The sequence below is a fragment of the Lithobates pipiens genome, unplaced genomic scaffold (genome assembly GCF_037356315.1).
Source record: "Lithobates pipiens isolate NorthernLeopardFrog02 unplaced genomic scaffold, aLitPip1_a1.2 Scaffold_22, whole genome shotgun sequence".
NCBI classification, from domain to species: Eukaryota; Metazoa; Chordata; class Amphibia; order Anura; family Ranidae; genus Lithobates; species Lithobates pipiens.
In genome coordinates, this window is record NW_027507784.1 from 317,505,228 (window position 1) to 317,523,387 (window position 18,160).

General features: G+C 41.4%; 2 protein-coding genes across 3 annotated transcripts in view; one reads left to right on the forward strand and one right to left on the reverse strand.

Annotated features, from left to right (window-relative positions):
• FAM83G (family with sequence similarity 83 member G) overlaps positions 1–16,351 on the forward strand; it is a 92,808-nt gene extending 76,457 nt beyond the window's left edge. Inside the window, exons 4-6 of one of the 2 annotated variants that reach the window (XM_077449431.1) lie at positions 3,247–4,894; positions 6,789–6,842; positions 11,105–16,351. In XM_077449431.1, coding sequence (XP_077305557.1) covers positions 3,247–4,894; positions 6,789–6,842; positions 11,105–11,485 — 2,083 coding nt within the window. In that variant the 3' untranslated portion in view covers positions 11,486–16,351. The remainder of the gene's footprint in view (positions 1–3,246; positions 4,895–6,788; positions 6,843–11,104) is intronic. The other variant, XM_077449432.1, reaches the window with a different exon arrangement.
• SLC5A10 (solute carrier family 5 member 10) overlaps positions 1–18,160 on the reverse strand; it is a 217,596-nt gene that overhangs the window by 146,332 nt on the left and 53,104 nt on the right. The window contains exon 9 of the mRNA XM_077449433.1: positions 8,298–8,433. Within this exon, the coding sequence (XP_077305559.1) occupies positions 8,298–8,433 (136 nt within the window). The remainder of the gene's footprint in view (positions 1–8,297; positions 8,434–18,160) is intronic.

Sequence of the window (18,160 nt, forward strand, 5' to 3'; positions counted from 1 at the left end):
TAAAGAAAATGGAAAACACCTCAAATGTTTAAACTGCAAATGTGTACCATTTTAAGAAAGAAATAAGGTAATTTTGAATATAATGGCAGCAACATGTCTCAAAAACATCAAGAACAAATGGGAGGAGTCAAAGATCACCAGGCACAGTGTTTCCTTTTTTTTTCCTATTTATTTTCCCAAAAATTGCATTTGAAAGACCACTGCACAAATAGTGTGACATAAAATATTGCAACAACCACCATTTTATTCTCTAGGGTCTCTGCTAAAAAATGTTTGGGGGTCCTAAGTAATTTCCTAGCCGAAAATACTGATTTTAACTTGTAAGCAACAAGTGTTAGAAAAAGGCTTGGTCTTTAAGTGGTTAAACTGACCTCCTTTACAAACCAGAGGTTTTCCCTTTTTGATCTAAATTCTAAAATAACTAAATGTTACAATGTTTCTCTTTATCTCCCAGCACTGAAGAATGTTGATAAAAAAAAAAGACATGCAGCTCTATTACCATCACAGTATAAATGAACCCCCTTATAGTAGTGATTACCTGCTGTATTTGTACTATAATGGGATCATTTGTGTTTTTTTAACCCCATAATGCCAGGTAATACAAAAAGCATGCTGCTGCTGCAAATGTCTGGCATAAAAGGTCAGACGGACTCCTTCTGCCGGATATTACAATTGTGTGTGGGCTTTTCTTCAAAAATTCAGACGGACCTAGAAATAGAACATGTTTCAAATCTGTCTGATGGAATCCATTCCCATCGGTAAAACCGTTTGTATGCTGGTCCAACGGACCAAATACGACACAAGGGCAGCTATTGGCTATTGAACTTCCTGTTCTAGTCCCATCGTACGTCATCACGTTCAAAATGAACGGACTTTGGTCCGTTCGTGTGTAGGCAAGCCCGTTTGGCCGGAAGTCCGTCAGTACTGCCGGATCTTTTCTGACGGAAAGTCTGATCGTGTGTACACGGCATCAGTGAAAGCAAGCACAGGTAGCTTTTATCAAGCTGCCCGCCTATGACGGGGCAGTTTGTCATGCATAATATTATAATAGTCTTGTTTGAAAACCTGCAAAACTGTGTTTTTAGGCTTTTTTTTTTTTTTCTTCTATTTTTTTTTTCAATTTGCTAATTTTTCTTTGAAAAAGTATTCAGCCCCCCCCCCCCCCCTGGCTTTTTTTATCTATTTTGTTACATTACAGCCTTTAGTTCAATGTTTTTTTATGGCAGAGTGGCCAGAAGAAAGCCATTACTTGCAGCAAAAAACAAAAAGGCACAAGGGAGACTCCCAAAATGTATGGAGGAAGGTGCTCTGGTCTGATGGGACTAAAATTGAACTTTTGGCCTTCAAAGAAAATGCTGGTGCAAACCCAACACATCACATCACCCAAAGAACACCATCCCCACAGTGAAACATGGTGGTGGCAGCATCATGCTGCAGGGATGTTTTTCAGCAGTCAGGACTGGGAAACTGGTCAGAGTTGAGGGAAAGATGGATGATGCTAAATACAGGGATATTCTTGAGCAAAACCTGTACCACTCTGTGTGTGATTTTAGGCTAGGACGGAGGTTCACCTTCCAGCAGGACAATGACCCCAAACACACTGCTAAAGCAACACTCGAGTGTGCTTGAATAGAAAATCTGTGGTCAGACTTAGATTGCTGTTCACAAGCGCAAACCATCCAACTTGAAGGAGCTGGAGCAGTTTTGCAAGGAGGGATGGGCAAAAATCCCAGTGGTAAGATGTGGCAAGCTCATAGAGACTTATCCAAAGCGACTTGGAGCTGTGATAGCTGCAAAAGGTGGCTCTACAAAGTATTGACTTTAGGGGGGTGAATAGTTATGTACATTGACTTTCTGTTATTTTGTCCTATTTGCTTCACAATAAAAAAAAAAATCTTCAAAGTTGTGGGCATGTTCTGTAAGTTAAATTATGCAAATCCTCAAACAATTAATGTTAACGTGCGGCAAAAAAACATGAAAAATGCCAAGGGAGTGAATACTTTTGCAAGGCACTGTATATATATCTCTTCTCTGTTATTTTCAGAGTGGATTATATATTTTGTTCCCTAACCATATAGCTGGTTATTTTTATTTACCACTGCATAGAGATATTCAAGATTACATTTTTTTTTTTTATACTTTACATAATAACTAAATTATACACCACACTTTTTTTTTTTTTTTTGAGGTTTTTAATCAAAATAATAACCAGCCAACTAATTGATTCTGAAAATAATCATTAGTTGCAGCCCTAATTGTGATAGATCCCTTCAAACTGAACACAAAGTGTTCAGGAAGCAAAATCTCTGTTCAGTATCCTTTGGATTAGTATTGGGTATTTAGCATACCTCCCAACTTTTTGAGAAGGAAACGAGGGACACCCATTAGCAAAAATATGTAGGCATAGGACACACCCACTGCCACGCCCCTTAAAGAAGAATTAAACAAAAATAATATTTAAATTGCTTTTTTACCACTTCTATGTTTTTATATTCGATTAAAATTTTGATACTTACAAATGCAGCAATTAAGAATTTGAAAGGTTTAGGACTGGGAATTATTTTTTTCAAAGCTAAATAGTGCATTTTATGTAGAACTTTATTAACCATACCAAAATGAGGGACAAATAAGGAGGAAAGAGGGACAGAGCGGGACTTTATTCCAAATCGGGGACAGTTGGGAGCTATGATTTAGGGACATGGAACAAATTGGCTATAACCTCATTGACCTTGAGGCCCCTTTCACACTGGGGTGGGAGGTGCGTCGGTGGTAAAGCGCTGCTATTTTACCTTCGGATTTGCGGTGCTATTCGGCTGCTAGCGGGGCAGTTTTACCCCCACTAGCGGCCGAGAGGGTTAAAAACCACAGCAAAGCGCCTCTGCAGTAGCGCTTTGCCGGTGGTATAGTCGTGCTGCCCCATTGAGTTCAATGGGCAGGAGCGATATACACATCTCTCTAAAGATGCTGCTAGCAGGACTTTTTATTTTTTTACCATCCTGCTAGCGCACCACTCCAGTGTGAAAGCCCTCGGAAAAAAGACAGTGTGAAAGGGGCCTTAAAGTTGTCAGTGTACAAAGTGGGCAGTCCATGTTTTAAGGTTTTGTAAGATATCTTTAGCAAGCCTATAGACCTGCTGTTTTCAAACTCACATTTGCTTCTGTTGACTTTTTAGTGACTGTATCTGCTTGAAGACACACACAAAACATGAAGGTTACTGATTTTATTTAACTTTTTCATTCTCCACAGCTTCACCTGGTCGGCAGCAAGGATTGACCGAAACCTACTCACTGTTTTGTCTGGCCAAGTTGTGGAAACCTTTGATCGACAGTTCCAGGATCTCTACCTGCTGTCTAAGGGGCTCAGCCTTAAGAATGTTCAAATGGATAATGAGCCAGAGCCTGAACCAGTAATACAGCCAGCTACAGTGCCAACAGGCCCTTCAGAAGCAATGGCCAGGAAAATGCATAATCCTAAATATGCTCTGGTGACCGTCAAGAGTGCCAGTGAGGCTGGCAAAGACACTAAAAAAGAAAGTGATGCAGTCAAGAAAATAGCCATCAAGCCACGAGCAGCTGCCCGAGAACCAATGGATGAGCCTCAGCTTCACCCAGCTTTGCAAGACATGGAACGAGCTAACATGTTTGAATATCTGCCCACATGGGTAGAGCCAGACCCAGAGCCTGGAAGTGAGATCTTAGGATACATCAATATCATTGATCCCAACATTAGGAATGCCCAACCCTCTCAGATGAACAGAATCAAGATTTGTGACACTTCCCAAGCAACAGCCCAGTATATGCAACAGGCCAAAGAGCTAGAAAGGCAAAAACAAGAGAACGCAGAGCATGATCATAATAACAGTAAGCCATCCAGTCAATCCAGCTGCAATAAAGAACACCAACATAGTCATATGGCAAACCCATCCAGACAGACTGACCAAGACCAAGTGGTGTCTGGTCACAATACTGTTTCTAGACAGGCCAGCCTAGAACAGAAAACGGGCCCTAGCTCTAGTAAGCCCAACCTATCTAGGCAGGCAAGCCACAGCAGGGAATCTCAGGGTAGCAAGGATAATCCATCTAGACAGAGAAACCAAGACCTGGGGTATGGGTCCAGACAGGCGAGCCTAGAGCAGAAACCTGTTAGTGACATTGAGACTACCATATCCAATCTGATTAGTCTAGAGGAGTCTCTCCTAAATACTGAGATTATTAGTGTAGAACAGCCTAATGATGCCAATTCAGCAGGCCAGGAGAGTCCGGATGTAAATTCTTTACAAAAATCTGTTGAAGGTATTGCAGCACTAGCAGGTAATCATCACATTTTGTCCCACAAGCCACCCCCAGTGCCAAAACCAAGAACGGTGCCTGTAACAGACTTCATCAGCATGAAAAACGCCCTCAATGCCAATTCAGGTAGAATAGCTACACCGACAGAAGAAATCCCTGCACCGTTCGTCAACGGGGTTGAAGAAAGGGACTCTGAACAAATTGACATTCTCATTGAAAACGAACCTGCTTCCAGTGAGCAAGACGAAGAGTCTAATCTGCTCCAGGGGTCTACTGGAGAGTATTCCTCCAGTGGTTCTGGTTCTTTACCCCAGTCCAATGCCTCTTCTATGTCTGAGGAATACTACCCATCTACAAGCTTACAAAGGAGGAGTTCTGACCGTATCCCCAATGGAGAGCGTCCATCTCTACAGCGCAAACTGAGTGACAGTCACATCAGCAGAGGGAGCTTTTCGAGCCCCCTCATCTCCCAAACCTTTATGGATGCAAGATCAATGGAAAATGGAAAGAGAAGGAACACACTGGAAGAAGAGCTGAAACGTGTTCTATCATCCAGTCACCCATTGCAAGGGAAAGACCGGGTTTTCTCTTTGGAAACTCCTCAGGTGTGTATAGATGTCAACAATCTTCCCACAGACCAATTTGACAAGTGAATAACAATTCTAAAAACAAATTGCTTGACTTTATTTAGTATGAACTAAGTTGGATACTTGAAATTTTTTATTTTTTTTGCTGTTGAGTTTTAGATTTCAGTCTTTGCAGACCAGGTTTACAAGAGGAGCATATCACTACTATGCTTTGTTGGTAAAAGTTAGATAGCATGGACTCTACTGGTCAAGACACTTTTGTCTTGTCACGTGTTTCAGCAAATACAAAATAGCTGCTGCCTTTGAAATATTTGGTTAATAAACCTATTCAGAACCATACATTTATATTGCAAGAGGAGAAACTTCTATATATAAAGAGAGGTTATAGAGGAAAAGAGTAGAAAGGTTGAAATGCTTTTAAGCAGAACCAACAAGTCTAATTTGGTGGACCAAGACTAATACAAATCTGTTTCTAATGATTTTTACATTTTTCAAAAGTCTTATTTACACTTTAAGAACATTTTTTACTTTCACAGATTACATCCACACTTGCTACTGCTAGCCTTCTAGATGTCAAGGGTGTCCCACTCAGACCCTTAACTAATCGGCTGTTTTTTACCTCATTACCAAAGAGCAAGCAAAACTACCATCCATTGATTGCCACCAAAAAACTTGCTGCTTTTTAGAGTTGGGACTATATTTTTGCAGCTTGCATTGGAAGCCAGTGGGTTTTTGACCATGGGCTGTGACACCCAAAGTAAGCAGAATAGCTTTCACAAATATTGGCAAAAGGTTTGCTGCTTGGGTACAATCACTAATTGGCAGGAGGTTTGTAAAAGATTCTCCCACTCAAGGTCTGACTGGTGGAGGAACTAGGTAAAGAACCAAGATGGGGCATGTTTTGTGACTTTAGCCAGTATTACAGATATGAGTCTAAACTAGCTTACAACATGGCTATCAAAGCTTTGTCAGTAAAGCTCCAGATTCTGATTATTTAAACAGAAATTTTGTTTAATTAAAGTGCAATGAAGGCATTCTAAAGTGACCTCTTGAGCATTCCTTAACCAATTTTATCACGCCTGCATCTTATTGCAGCTTGATGAGTCAATGCCCTAGTCTTTTACACTGCCAGGTGTAAATACAACGGCCCCATTTTTGATTTTAGCCCCTTTAGTAATTTGATACCATCAAGCATATGGGGTTGAACAAGTGTTTGTGTACATGACGTATGTAATATAAAACTAGGACCAGTTTGCAGGTAGCCGAGCGTGTCAAAAAGTAGAACATATTAACTAGAGTGTATCCTTAAGCTGACATCAAGATATTGGTGTTCCAACTTTGGGGATTCTTCTGTTGTTTGGGCTGGAACGTTACTGGAGTTTAATATTTGCCCTGCTTCTCGGCCTGTACTGATTACAATGTTTACCATGGCACAGTGATCCTTGTATCTCTGTACAATTTCATTGGTAGCTGTCAGATAACTTGTATATGCTTGTTTTTGCATGTTTTTCACTTAAATGGTGTTTCCTCTTCCAGTGTTGGTAGTTTATAAAGAAAGGTTTGAAGATATTTATGTTGAGATTTTCTTTGCTGAATAGAGTGGAAAGAATATGTCTACTAAAGTACGCGTCCGCAAACAAACCTTACTAATGTGAACATAATTTGCAGGCACCTTCTAGATACGCCCTACATCTGAGCACTGCTCTCACCTTAATTAAACTTTCTTTTGCTGCAAGTGTCACCCATGTGTTTTGTTGCATACATTTAATGTACATTTGTATAGCTCTAAATTTTTTGTGTATATGTTAAGAATCATTCATAGGATGTGAATAAATTTAGGTCAAGGAGCCTTTTCTGGGTTGTGTATGCCTTTTCATTAAACCTACATTATGCTTCTCTATGTTCTTTCCAGTTCCAGGGCATCTTTTTTGTCAACTGGCGGCCAAAAGTGTATAGTATATTCCAGGTGAGGTGGTTGTGTAAAGGAGCAGAATTATTTTATCTTGAGTCTGCGCTCCTTTTTCTTTTTTTTTGCCAGACAATATTTTGCTAGCTGCAGATTGCCCGCCACTGCATGCTGTTATTGAGTCTGTGAGTCAGATCCGGCCTCCCAGCCCCAAGCTGTACGTTGCATGCATGTTTATAGCCCCTTTTTTGATTGGTTTGGGAGTTTTCCCCATTGCACCTTTACTAGGTAATGCCCAATCATCCAATATTTTTAGGTCAGCTGGTGCACTACAGATCTTATGCAGTTTTTTTTTTTTTACCCTGCTTTGTGTCATCTGCCAAAACTGAGAGAGTAATTTTTAATGATAAATTATTTCTCACCAAATTAAATTGCCACGACATGGAACCTTACGGCATTCCTCTTTTTATGTCCTAATTTCTTTAACGTCTTTAATTTATAATATAGAGATCTATTAACTCTAACTCTTAATAGATAAGTTCACCATTTGTAACATGTAACACCAGTATTCAGGATGTAACATGGTACTGTTGTAGCAGCCCCTGCATCCCTCCCAATCCCCATTGTGATAGTTTACTGGGGATCTTCTCCCCGCACCCGCTGTCAGAATTTGTAAAAAAAAAAAACGTGGCCATGCAGGTCTCTGCACACCCAACTTTGTCATTTATTCACAAAGTTGTGTGAAAGGGTGAACTACAAGTACTGACATCCTTGCGGATGTCGACTTCTCAATGAACTACCAGGGCGCTGTTCGATGCTGAGCGCTCTAGGTAGTTCATTGATGCTTCCTGTTTTTTTAAATTTTTTTTTTGCAAAGATGAACTTATCCTTTTAAACTCTTGTTGGGCTGAACCTTCATTTTGCGGCTTATTTTGGGCACCTATCACCAAATCCAGTTGCTTTGGGCTGCACAACATTTTTTTTCATCAATACTGTGTTGTAGTAGTTTTTATTTTTATAATCTGTTTTGCGCAGGGTGACTTTTTTTTATGCATGGCAATGTTTCTGTTAAGCATGAACTTTTTTTTATTTATTTTTATTTAAATGGTTTAGATGGGTGGCAAGGATGCACCTCTAACCTTGAAAATGTTAAGGCTTAAAGAGTTTTCTTTCCAATGTTAGGAATTTAGTGGGAATCCTTTGCGGTACTCTTCTTATACCCATTTGTGAATTAGTTGTATGTCGTCATGAGTAGATTGCTGTATATAGGCGAATAAAGTATACTACTTAGACAGCACCTTAAATTTGACGGTGAAACAAGGTTGAGGTTTTGTATTTCAATCCTGTTTTGTGGTTGCCAGTTACTGGACACACTGCCAATACGCAATATACTATATATACACTAATGTCCACTGTACGGAATGGTGGCTGCTCTGGTAAGCGAACAGTTCAAACTCGAGAAGCACTCGTCAAACTTAATAAAAAGCAAGTTTCTATTACAATTGAACTTCCTACCTGGGTACAGAGCCCTGCTGATCATCCCTGGCATGATGATGAAGATCATAGGCAGCATTTTGAGGTAGCTGGCGAGAATGGATCCAGCCTTGGCATGGCTCAGGTTCTTGGCGGACAGGGACCTTTGTACAATGACCTGATAAATGAGAGAATGAGAATAGACCTTTTCAATGCAGCGAAAGTCTCATACCCCATTTTATATTAAAAATAAAAGGCTCATTTGTAGATGCTGAGATCTAGCCCAACTGGGATCTAAAAAAGACCCAAAAAGCTGCCAAATTTGTATTGTGCTCCCAGTCAGGTGGCTTCCCCTGACTTCCTGCACCAGAGACACAAGCGGAATTGAGATTAAATCTGCACAGGGAACAGGTGTCCCCATTGCAAGATTTTGCTAATGCCTATTCCTGTAAATCAGTGATATGCAGTTAGCAGACCTCCAGCTGTGACAGAACTACAAGTACCATGAGGCATAGCAAGACTCAGACAGGCCACAAGCATGACACCCAGAGGGAGAGCATGATGGGACTTGTAGTTTTTGCAAAAGCTGGAGGTCTGTTAATTGCATATCCCTGTTGTAAATGTTGGAGTTTTCTCTTTGACATTGTGGTTTTGCATGCATTATAGCAACGCAAGTGATGTGTGTGAGTGCACTATGGTGCTATTTATTTTGAAGGGCACCCCAGCACACAAAGGCAACGCAGCTCCAACATACATGTTGTAGCACACCTCATTGCACTGTAATCATGCACTTGCACATATGTCAAATTAGAAGCAGTGTCCTTGTCTCTGCAGCTGCTGCATTGCCAAAAATGGTGAATGTCTGTTTTTTTTTTTTTTTTTTTTTTTTTTTTTTGGAGTTGCCAGCCCATGTAAGCATTCCCATTGATGGTAGTTGGGATGCAGCAGCTGCAGAGACATGTACACGGCTTCTAATTTGACATCCGTTCAAGTGCACGGCCCCAAGCGCATTGTGTGTGTGTTCAGGACTATGCACCTACAAGGATGTCAAATTGGGAGTAGCGACTGTATCCGTGCAGCTGCTGGGTCCCACTTGACTTCAATGAGACTGCATGCACAGGGATGTATGGAACACCTGTGCATCCCTGTCCTGGTAAACATGGCCCTACTATGGGCATACGCTTTAATACACCATGTGTGAATGAGGCCCAAATGTACTTGCATTCAGAGCATCTACCCTGCACACACAATTCTATTTTCTTTAACCACAGATGACATGAAAGTATCTAAATGCCAGCAAACTCAGTATTGATAATACAGTTTAAAATCCATTTACAATTTTTTTTTTCTTGTGTTAAGAAATATCCTATAAACGCATGTATGTTGTTGCCAGGGGGAATTAGCCCTAAGTCCCCTTTTGCATGGGCTTTCCGGCAGTCTGTTATTAACCTATATATACACTGATCAAAAATGGAATGCACAGTATCCCTATGGGTGGCTGGATGTAAGCAGACATGCATCCAGCTATAACCACCTACAGCAGAGTCCGTTCAGGTTCATCGGCCCGAGCGGAAAAAGTTTGTGTCCAGGTCTGCTTGTTATGATCGTATGTGAGTGATGGGCTGATACACACCTGGCTACCCACAGGAATTACATGTGTTTCTTTTTATACATCAAAAGATGGAGGAACAATCGGAACAGACCAGCCCTGTATGAAAGGGGCCTAACTGGTTGCAATGGATGAGAGCTGTGTTTTTTAACTTTTAAAAACTTATCACATCCACCACCTGGGAAAATGCGAAGGAGCATCGTATTGGTTGTTGCTGGCAAATCAGACAGTCTTTTTTGATACCCCAAAAAATGAGGTTCAGCGAGCAGGTGCAGTGTATAATAGTAAACTGACACTGAAAGGTTTCTGGGAACCTCGCACAAGGCCATTGACACTTCCTGTCAGTTTTACTAAATTTACACCGCAACTTTTAAATCACACCTGCATTGTCATCTGATAATTCTCTGCCGTGGGCCAGCATTGCCCTCTAGTGATAGAACATGACGTTCACTTTTAAGGGCTTATTCACTTGGGCATATGTGTATTTTCTACAGGTTCTTGCTGGATGGGCTAACAAAAGATCCTGCTAAAAAAATATGCGCCCAAAGTACTTGTTTGGACACATGCAATTCATCTAGTGACTTTAAGTGTGTATGCAGAATGTAGAATCAGCAGATATGCATGGCCCCAGACGCAGCTGTGTCCTATTTTATTTTTTTACACACTAGGATAGGTATACTCTATAGGAGAGCTAACAAATAAAGGGGGTGTTTTGAAATGTAGAGCTGTTGAAAGTGTAAAAAAAAAAACCTCTATTATAAATTATCTTTGCTATGATAAGCCAAATAATTTATTAGATTTCCAGGGCTTGATGTCCATGCTTTTCATATATCTAATTAACCGTGAAGCTTATGTAAGAGCAGAGATAGGAACATTCCCATTGCATCATAGGAGCTCAGTTTGTATTTCATGGTGCAGACATTCTCATCTGGAAAGAGAAGTGTCTGTAAACAGGAAGAGGGGAATTCACAAGTACCTGGTATAGGAATTCCATAAAAACTGCAATGAATTACTAAAGTTTGAAGTCTTCCTAAAATGTATAATTGAATAATATATTGTGGTCATCTTGCACACGAATAGTTCTTTAGAAGTCGCTTGCTATAGTATTCTTTCTTATCGTTGTCCTGTGCTATGTCCTCAATGCATGTGCGTGTTGGGTTTTACATCTGTGGTCCTAACTAACTAATATGGCCTGCTGCCTGTTTACTAACCCGCTTTCCATCTCTTTCTGCTCCTCAAGGAGAAAAACAATTTCCAGTACACTTCCAATGGGCCCCCGGGAGGATATGACCGATTTTCATCGCAGCACGGGGCCCGGAACGTAGGCAAGGGCAGAGGCCAAAGGGAAGTAAGCATGGATGGCCCCAGCGGATATCGCCAGGTCAACAGAAAGTCTGAAGGGCTTGCGTCAAGACCTGGATTGTGGAGCGCCAAGGACTATGGCAGAGGATACACCAGCCCGCTGTCTCAGAGCCCCGTGCCCACTGAGAATGCATCAACTCCATTTGGAATTCCTTTTTCTAAGCTCTCCCAAACCAAACACCTCAAGAGCAAGCTTGGGACAACAGGCCTAGACTCTCGGAGGAGAAGTCATGGCCCACCAGGGCACAAGGACCTGTAAAAAAAAAAAAAAAAAGGGCTGCGTTTATGGACTTGCCTATTCTTCAGTCTTGTGTGCAGGGACAAAAATTAACCTACAAACACGGTCATTGAAGAGTACATTATATGAATGTATGAAGGACCGTGCCTGAATCGCGAGTGGCCATTACCATGGCCTATTATGTTCTGGGAAAATGCCACGACTGTGCTGACCATGGACTGCCTGAAACTTGTAAATGCTTGGTGAGGTGTGCAGGAGTTTTAAGAGGGATTTTCATGTCAACCTTCTCTGCCTGTTCTGGTTCTGCATCCACTGCACTACTGCGCTTTGTTTACATTGAGCCAGGTCAATTTTTGTTTGCTGGTTTCATTTCTCTGTGAAGAATATATTATTACAGGTCTGAGACCCTGCCCAATGTTCTCTAAGTGAACCTGTTGTATGTGGTGGCCTTACCCAGAAGAGAGCTCTTATTCAGAAAGCCCAACAAGTCCCTGAAATAGATGTTCCATCTCTTAGACCTTGTAAACTCAACCTCTATATTTATAGCCTCCACTTTCCTATTATATAAGTTGTGTAGTTTAATGGCCAGAAGTTTGGCCAGTCTTGCCAATGCCCTCTGTCAATAAGTCCCCTGATGCCTCCTCTACCCTGGAAAGCACGGGAAAAAAACAACAACATTTACCTCTGCTTTCCAGGAAGTGTTTACATCTGCCAGAACCAGAAGTGACATCGCACTCTAGAGGTGGCTGGGGACCATCTGGTCCACAGCCAGCTTTATGGTAACCCAGCTGCACTGCCACATCGGATACTGTTCTCCCTAATCACATGGGAGGGCCCAGAGAGGCGCCGGTCGGCAATGGGAGGCAGGGGTGGGGGGGGACGTCCCCTCCCGCTGCCTGTAAAAGCAATCCAGCTGTTATTGAGCTGCTAGGATGGCTTTTACAACACAACAAATCATTGGCTAAAAAAAAAAAGTTACCAGGATGATGCCTGTAGTTGCAGGCATCATCTCAGTATAACAGATGAAATTCAAGGTTGTCTACCTGTCATGAAGTGGTTAAAATTATAATATATGGCAGTAAAGAATTATAAAAAGAAGAAAAAAAGTCTTAAAACCTTAAATGGGCTTTAAGTGCTAATTCAGAAATCGGAATTCACTCTACTCAAAGCCCATGAGTAAAAGATGGATTCTGATTGAATTCTATGACTTGCACCACCTAAGAACAAGAACTCTTTACTGGGTAATGCTGACTACATTTAGAAAACTTGTCAAAATAAATTTTGGGACAAATTTTTTTTTTAATGGTATAAAGATAATCACTGCTCCAGAATTTGCACCTTTAAAGACGTATCAGCAATAACAACTCTCATATTTGTACAATGACAGGTTTACTTTAAAGATTATGGGCTAGATGTTTCATTTAGAACATTTTAAGTTTTTAGTTTTACAAATCTATTTTATTTGGTGCTGCTTAAGTGGAGCTCGTCAGTAAGTGACAGAATGATCTGTCTGAAAACAAAGGTCTTCTTCATAGCTCGTTTGTTTTTTGAGAAGTAAAACTTCAACTACAAAAGCCAATTTGGTTTTAAGATTAAGAAAGAGATTTTTTTGTGAAGATGTCAAGATCTCGGCCCTAATGTCTAGGGAGTTGAGAGTTGCAGAGAGAGATTAAGGAAGTGAGTGAAGAAAGTGGATGGTTTGGACACAGTGATGTGCCCATCACCTCAGTGAAGGGAGGCGGCCATTTTGTGTGGTGAATTGAATTGCTTATGAAAATGAGACCTGTCCTGTCATAAAATGGCAATAATATCCTGAAAACACAGCAGTGTACTACAATAGGCCTTGTATGTAACAGGATATGAAAGGAAATAGAAGCCATCTAAATTCCACCTTCATAGATTAATTGAAAGCGCAACACAGTTTCTGTTCACAAAATTCACCACAGAAAGCCTGTTTTGCTAGGTATGGTTTAAGCCACAAACATGGCAACCTCTAGAAGTCGCAGCCTGCAGGGTATATTCTAACCGGCATGATCAGGACCAGATGGCCAGCCCATCTAAATGGCTGCCTCCGGGATTTGTACATGACAGGAATAGTGTTAATTTAAAAATCTATGTCCAGCCAAAACTTTTCATTTTAGTTGGAGGAAGGATTGGAAACCCTACCCCGTTTTAATTGCTATTTGGGGCTCCATTTCCCCCCACTTCCTGTTTTGGTGACATTGGTTCCATTAGAAAGGAAGTGAGGGAAGATCTGCAACAGTAGCACAGAGAGCGATAAAAATGTCTGTCATAGTGGTACCATGATTGGGGAAACCTCCTGCCATCAGAATACAATGGCACAGCAAGAGGGATTTGAGCAATTTTCTTTCCTTTAGCCTGTGGTGGAAGGAAAAAAAATTGCATAATCTATTGGCAGCCTAAAGGAGGGTAAATCCTACTAATAGTGGCATTTGCACTTTAATGTTCTTTATGTGATTCAAAGAAAATGATCGCATCTGCAAACAATCGAACAGCCATGAGTTGCTTTAAAGCGGAGATTCACCCAAAAGTGGAACTTCCGCTCATTTGTCTCCTTCCCCCCTCTAGTGCCACATTTGGCACCTTTCGGGGGGGGGGGGGGTGCCTGTCTTTGCTAGGTAACCTATCCCCACTTCCGGGAGTCACGGCTGTTGATCTCACCACGCTGCTCCCTCCTCCTTCCCCCGTCGCTGGGCCAGTAGGAGAGCGCAGCAGGTTCCTTGAACGCGCAGTAAGGACTTGGCGTGAAGCCGTAATGCTTCACTACTGGGTTCCTTCACTGGCGGCAGCTGCAGTGCAGACATCACTGGACTCCAGGACAGGCAAGTGTCCTATTAAGAGTTAGCAGCTGCTGTATGTGTAGCTGCCAGCATTTCATTTTTGCAGGGCAGACCTCCACTTTAATATCGACTTAGCCCCTCTGTTCACACCGGTGCGACTTGTCATGCAATTCGACAGTTCCAAAGCACATGTCTCACCCCATTCCTGGCAATGGAACTGTTCATATCATCGACTCATGTCGCAGCCATTACGAAAGGTTCCTGCACTAATTATTGCCGCTTTTTATTGCAACTTGCATAGGCTTCTGTTAAAGCCGCAATGAAATCAGTGGTGCAAATCCCATTTATTTGCAGCTTTTAAATTGCATTGAAGTAGCACAATTTTGGAGCCGCACCAGGGCTTAGACTCAGTTTAAGTTGGATTTGACCAGGGCAGAAATTTAGTTTGTTTTGCATTGATTGGCACTGGCAGCACTAAGATACTTTTGTGAATACAATTGTAGTTTCATCGATCAGATTACATGGTGGAAACCTATACGATAATAATAATTATGGATTGAAATCCACTTCCCTGGAAATAGGATGTTGACTATAGATATAGATATCTTCTGAAATGGAATAATCAATCAGAAAAGAAATCTATCATTTGTCAATGCGTGTGTGGCCCTCATCGTAATAAGAGACCCAATTAGCAGTAAAAACTTGACAAAGTTCTAATCCTCCCCCCCCCAGAAAAGATTTAGCTGGACATACCCTTTAACTAGAAAGTGTTAGCAAGAGTGTTTTGTGAGCCTCAGGGTAACCTGGGTAAAAGACAAAGTCGATTGTGGCAACCAACCGAATTGTACCCTTTTTTATTTCCGAGTCAGAGAATCTGACACTCATTCAGCCATTTTCAGTCACGAGGCACATCCATGTCTCCCAGTCACATTACAGTAAATGACCAGCAGCACTGTGTCCATAATCTCCTCAGATAATAGTTTTTTTTTTTTTTAACAGGTATAGATAATATGTTTAAAGAGCTGTGTGTTCCTCAATCTAAGCTTTGCTAACATTGCTAATGTGTTTTTTTTTCCACCTGGTTCTCCTGGAATAGTTTGTTTTAAGCTAGTTGCAATTGTATGTATGTGAATATGTAAGTTTATGTATATATGTGTGTATGTATGTATATACTGGATCTCTGTATGTGCGAGAAATTGCAACGGTTTTAAGGTACTTATGTACTATTTAAGGCAATCCTAGTTTCTTACGACAACTGATGTTCTCACAGGCCATACATTAGAAGTTCACAAGTTGCCTATGAAGTGCAGCGGCCATTTTGTGTGACTCCATAGTCAGCTTATACATTCACTTAGGAACACCACAGAACAAGAAATCAAGCCACATGTTGACAAGGTGCACAGTTTACTCTGGAACATTGGCTAACCTCACAAAATGGCTTCTGTCTGTGTGTACCAGTAACAATACAAAAGCCCACGGCTGGGTTCACATGCATGCGATGTGGCAGTGTTCATGCATTGCACTAAGGCAGCCTATTAATTTTGAAGGACTGCTTACCGCATCTAAATTGCACCAAAAAAGGCCTCATTCACACAGGGCAATCTATAGTGTACACCCAAGCAAGACTGTTTACCCACACAGCACACAGGTGTTCAATGCAGGCAATCCGACTGATGGCAATTGGGATGCAGCGGCTGCACAGAGGCTGCCACTTCTCCCAGTTGGACATCTGTGTGGGTGAACTGTCCTGAATGCACATTTAAACAAGGCCAAAATTGCGCCACACAAAAACACATGGTACTTTACTATGTGTCCTGTTGTGCAATTTCTCAAGCACTTTAGCAAGGTGCTCAGGGGTGTCATAACAGTTAATGACCCGCATTGTGCCTGCAAAAAATAAATGCCCTTTTTTTTGTGCCCACTATTTTGAGTAAATTTTCGTATCGCACAAGTGTGAACTTTGATGCAGGTCACTGTTTGTAGACATGGTGGCGTACCCTAGAATTTGTTTGTGGGAAGTGACTATTTTAACATGAAACAAAAAATAAGATAATAAAAAAATGGTGACTTATGGTAAGATTTACAATTATGTATATGTTCGTTATTTCTACACCTGAATGCATTTTTCCTCCTGTTGGCTGCAGTGAATTAAAACGTGTCCCGGAAAATTTGGGATTATTAGCACTAATTCAGAGGAACAGGACATGTAGGGTGTCTATATGTATGCTTCCTGACTCTACATGTCTACCCCTCCATTAGTTTGAAGCCTTCAAGTTCTTCATTGCGCACATGAGACTTTAAAGGGTTAGTTTACCTTTACCAAAAAACTGCATATACAGATAAAAGGCATTTGTTGCAAACTGTGCAGCTTTGACTAAAGCCTTTGCTATAGGTGTAGATTATCTACGCAAGTACCTCCCAAAAACACGCAGATGGGCATCATTTTGTCCTGCCTTGTTGCTAGTATGTTAAGACACTCCCAGCCATTAGTGCCTGCCTCCACCATCACATGAGCGAATTCTTAAACCCCATGCACATGTGATCCACTATCTTCTCCTTCGCTGCTACTGAAACATGGGGGGGAAGTTCATGCAAGGAGGTTTGAATCGTCTGGGAGTGTCTTGGCAACATCCTAGCAGCAAGGCAGGATAGGATGAGGTCATCTCTGGAAGTGTTTTGGCCAGGCTTTGTAGGTACGTAAATGGCCTACACCTATAGCAAGGGCATTGAATTTAAAAGTGCATCATGCCTACTGGAGGGGACAATACAAGCATATCAGCTTGCAGAGTTAGGCAAGTTCTTGTGTAGTAGGCACTGTTGCCTTGGAAAGGGAATTGAGTCAATTGGCTCCATATCCTCTGTCCTTCCTGACATCTGGGAGATGGCAGCGGACATGTGACAAGTACCCCTTGTCCCAACTTAAAGAAAAGTTGTACTATAACAAATATAAGGCTGCCACTGCTGACCTCTTGAAAAATGCTAGTTACTTGGCTTGTCTGGTTTCCAAACATTGAGACAGTGACCTGGGCAGTATGTTGAGTCCTAGTCAAATAGAACTTCTGATCTACTTGTTCCTGGCCATTAAGCCAGTAGATCATATCAGACAGGCAATTAGTAACAATAGCTTACAGCTTTCTCCCAGTGCAGGTTACCTTTACATCTTTAAAGAGACCCTGTCACCAAAGTTAAAGATTAAATATTTTACATGCTAACTGGCAGTGTGTGTTTTTTTTTTATTTTTTTTTTAATTCCCCTTTCCATGAATAATTATGTATTCCCTTGCATTGTGCCTTTGAACTTGCTAGAAAATGTGATTATTCCATAAAGCCATTGCCTAGCACAGCCCAATCCCTCCTTCCACATCATAGTCCTCACCTCTTCTGGGACCGCCTAATTACTCTCTATGCTGGCCCAGACCCTTCACCTCTCCCTTCACTTTCCTACATAACCAGCTGCCAGTGGAGGAGAGAAGGAAAATACTATAGTGCAGCCATTCTCAATCAAAATCCTTTGGAACCCTAGGGTTCTCCTAGAGGTTGCTGAGGGTTCCTTGAGCTGTGGTGAGTTGACCTCCCATTTAATGGTAGCTGCAAATTCCAGGGACCAATATCCCTTAGAAGAGCGGCATACCATCTCTTTTTTTTTTTTTTTTTTTTTTTAGCGGTCTGTAAAGATGGTATTGTGACCACCACTGTAAAGAGGGCATGTTTCCCACTGCCCCCAATAAATTGTTAGCAGGGTTTCCCCTGGTCCTGATAATTAATTTATGGGTTTCTCTAGAGTAAATAGTTTGAGAAACTCTTCTTATAGAGTAACAGCTTTGAGTCTGCTGGGGGTGCTGATATCGCATTCAAAATGGCATTTGACCAGCAGCAGTCTCATGGCTTTGGGTTAT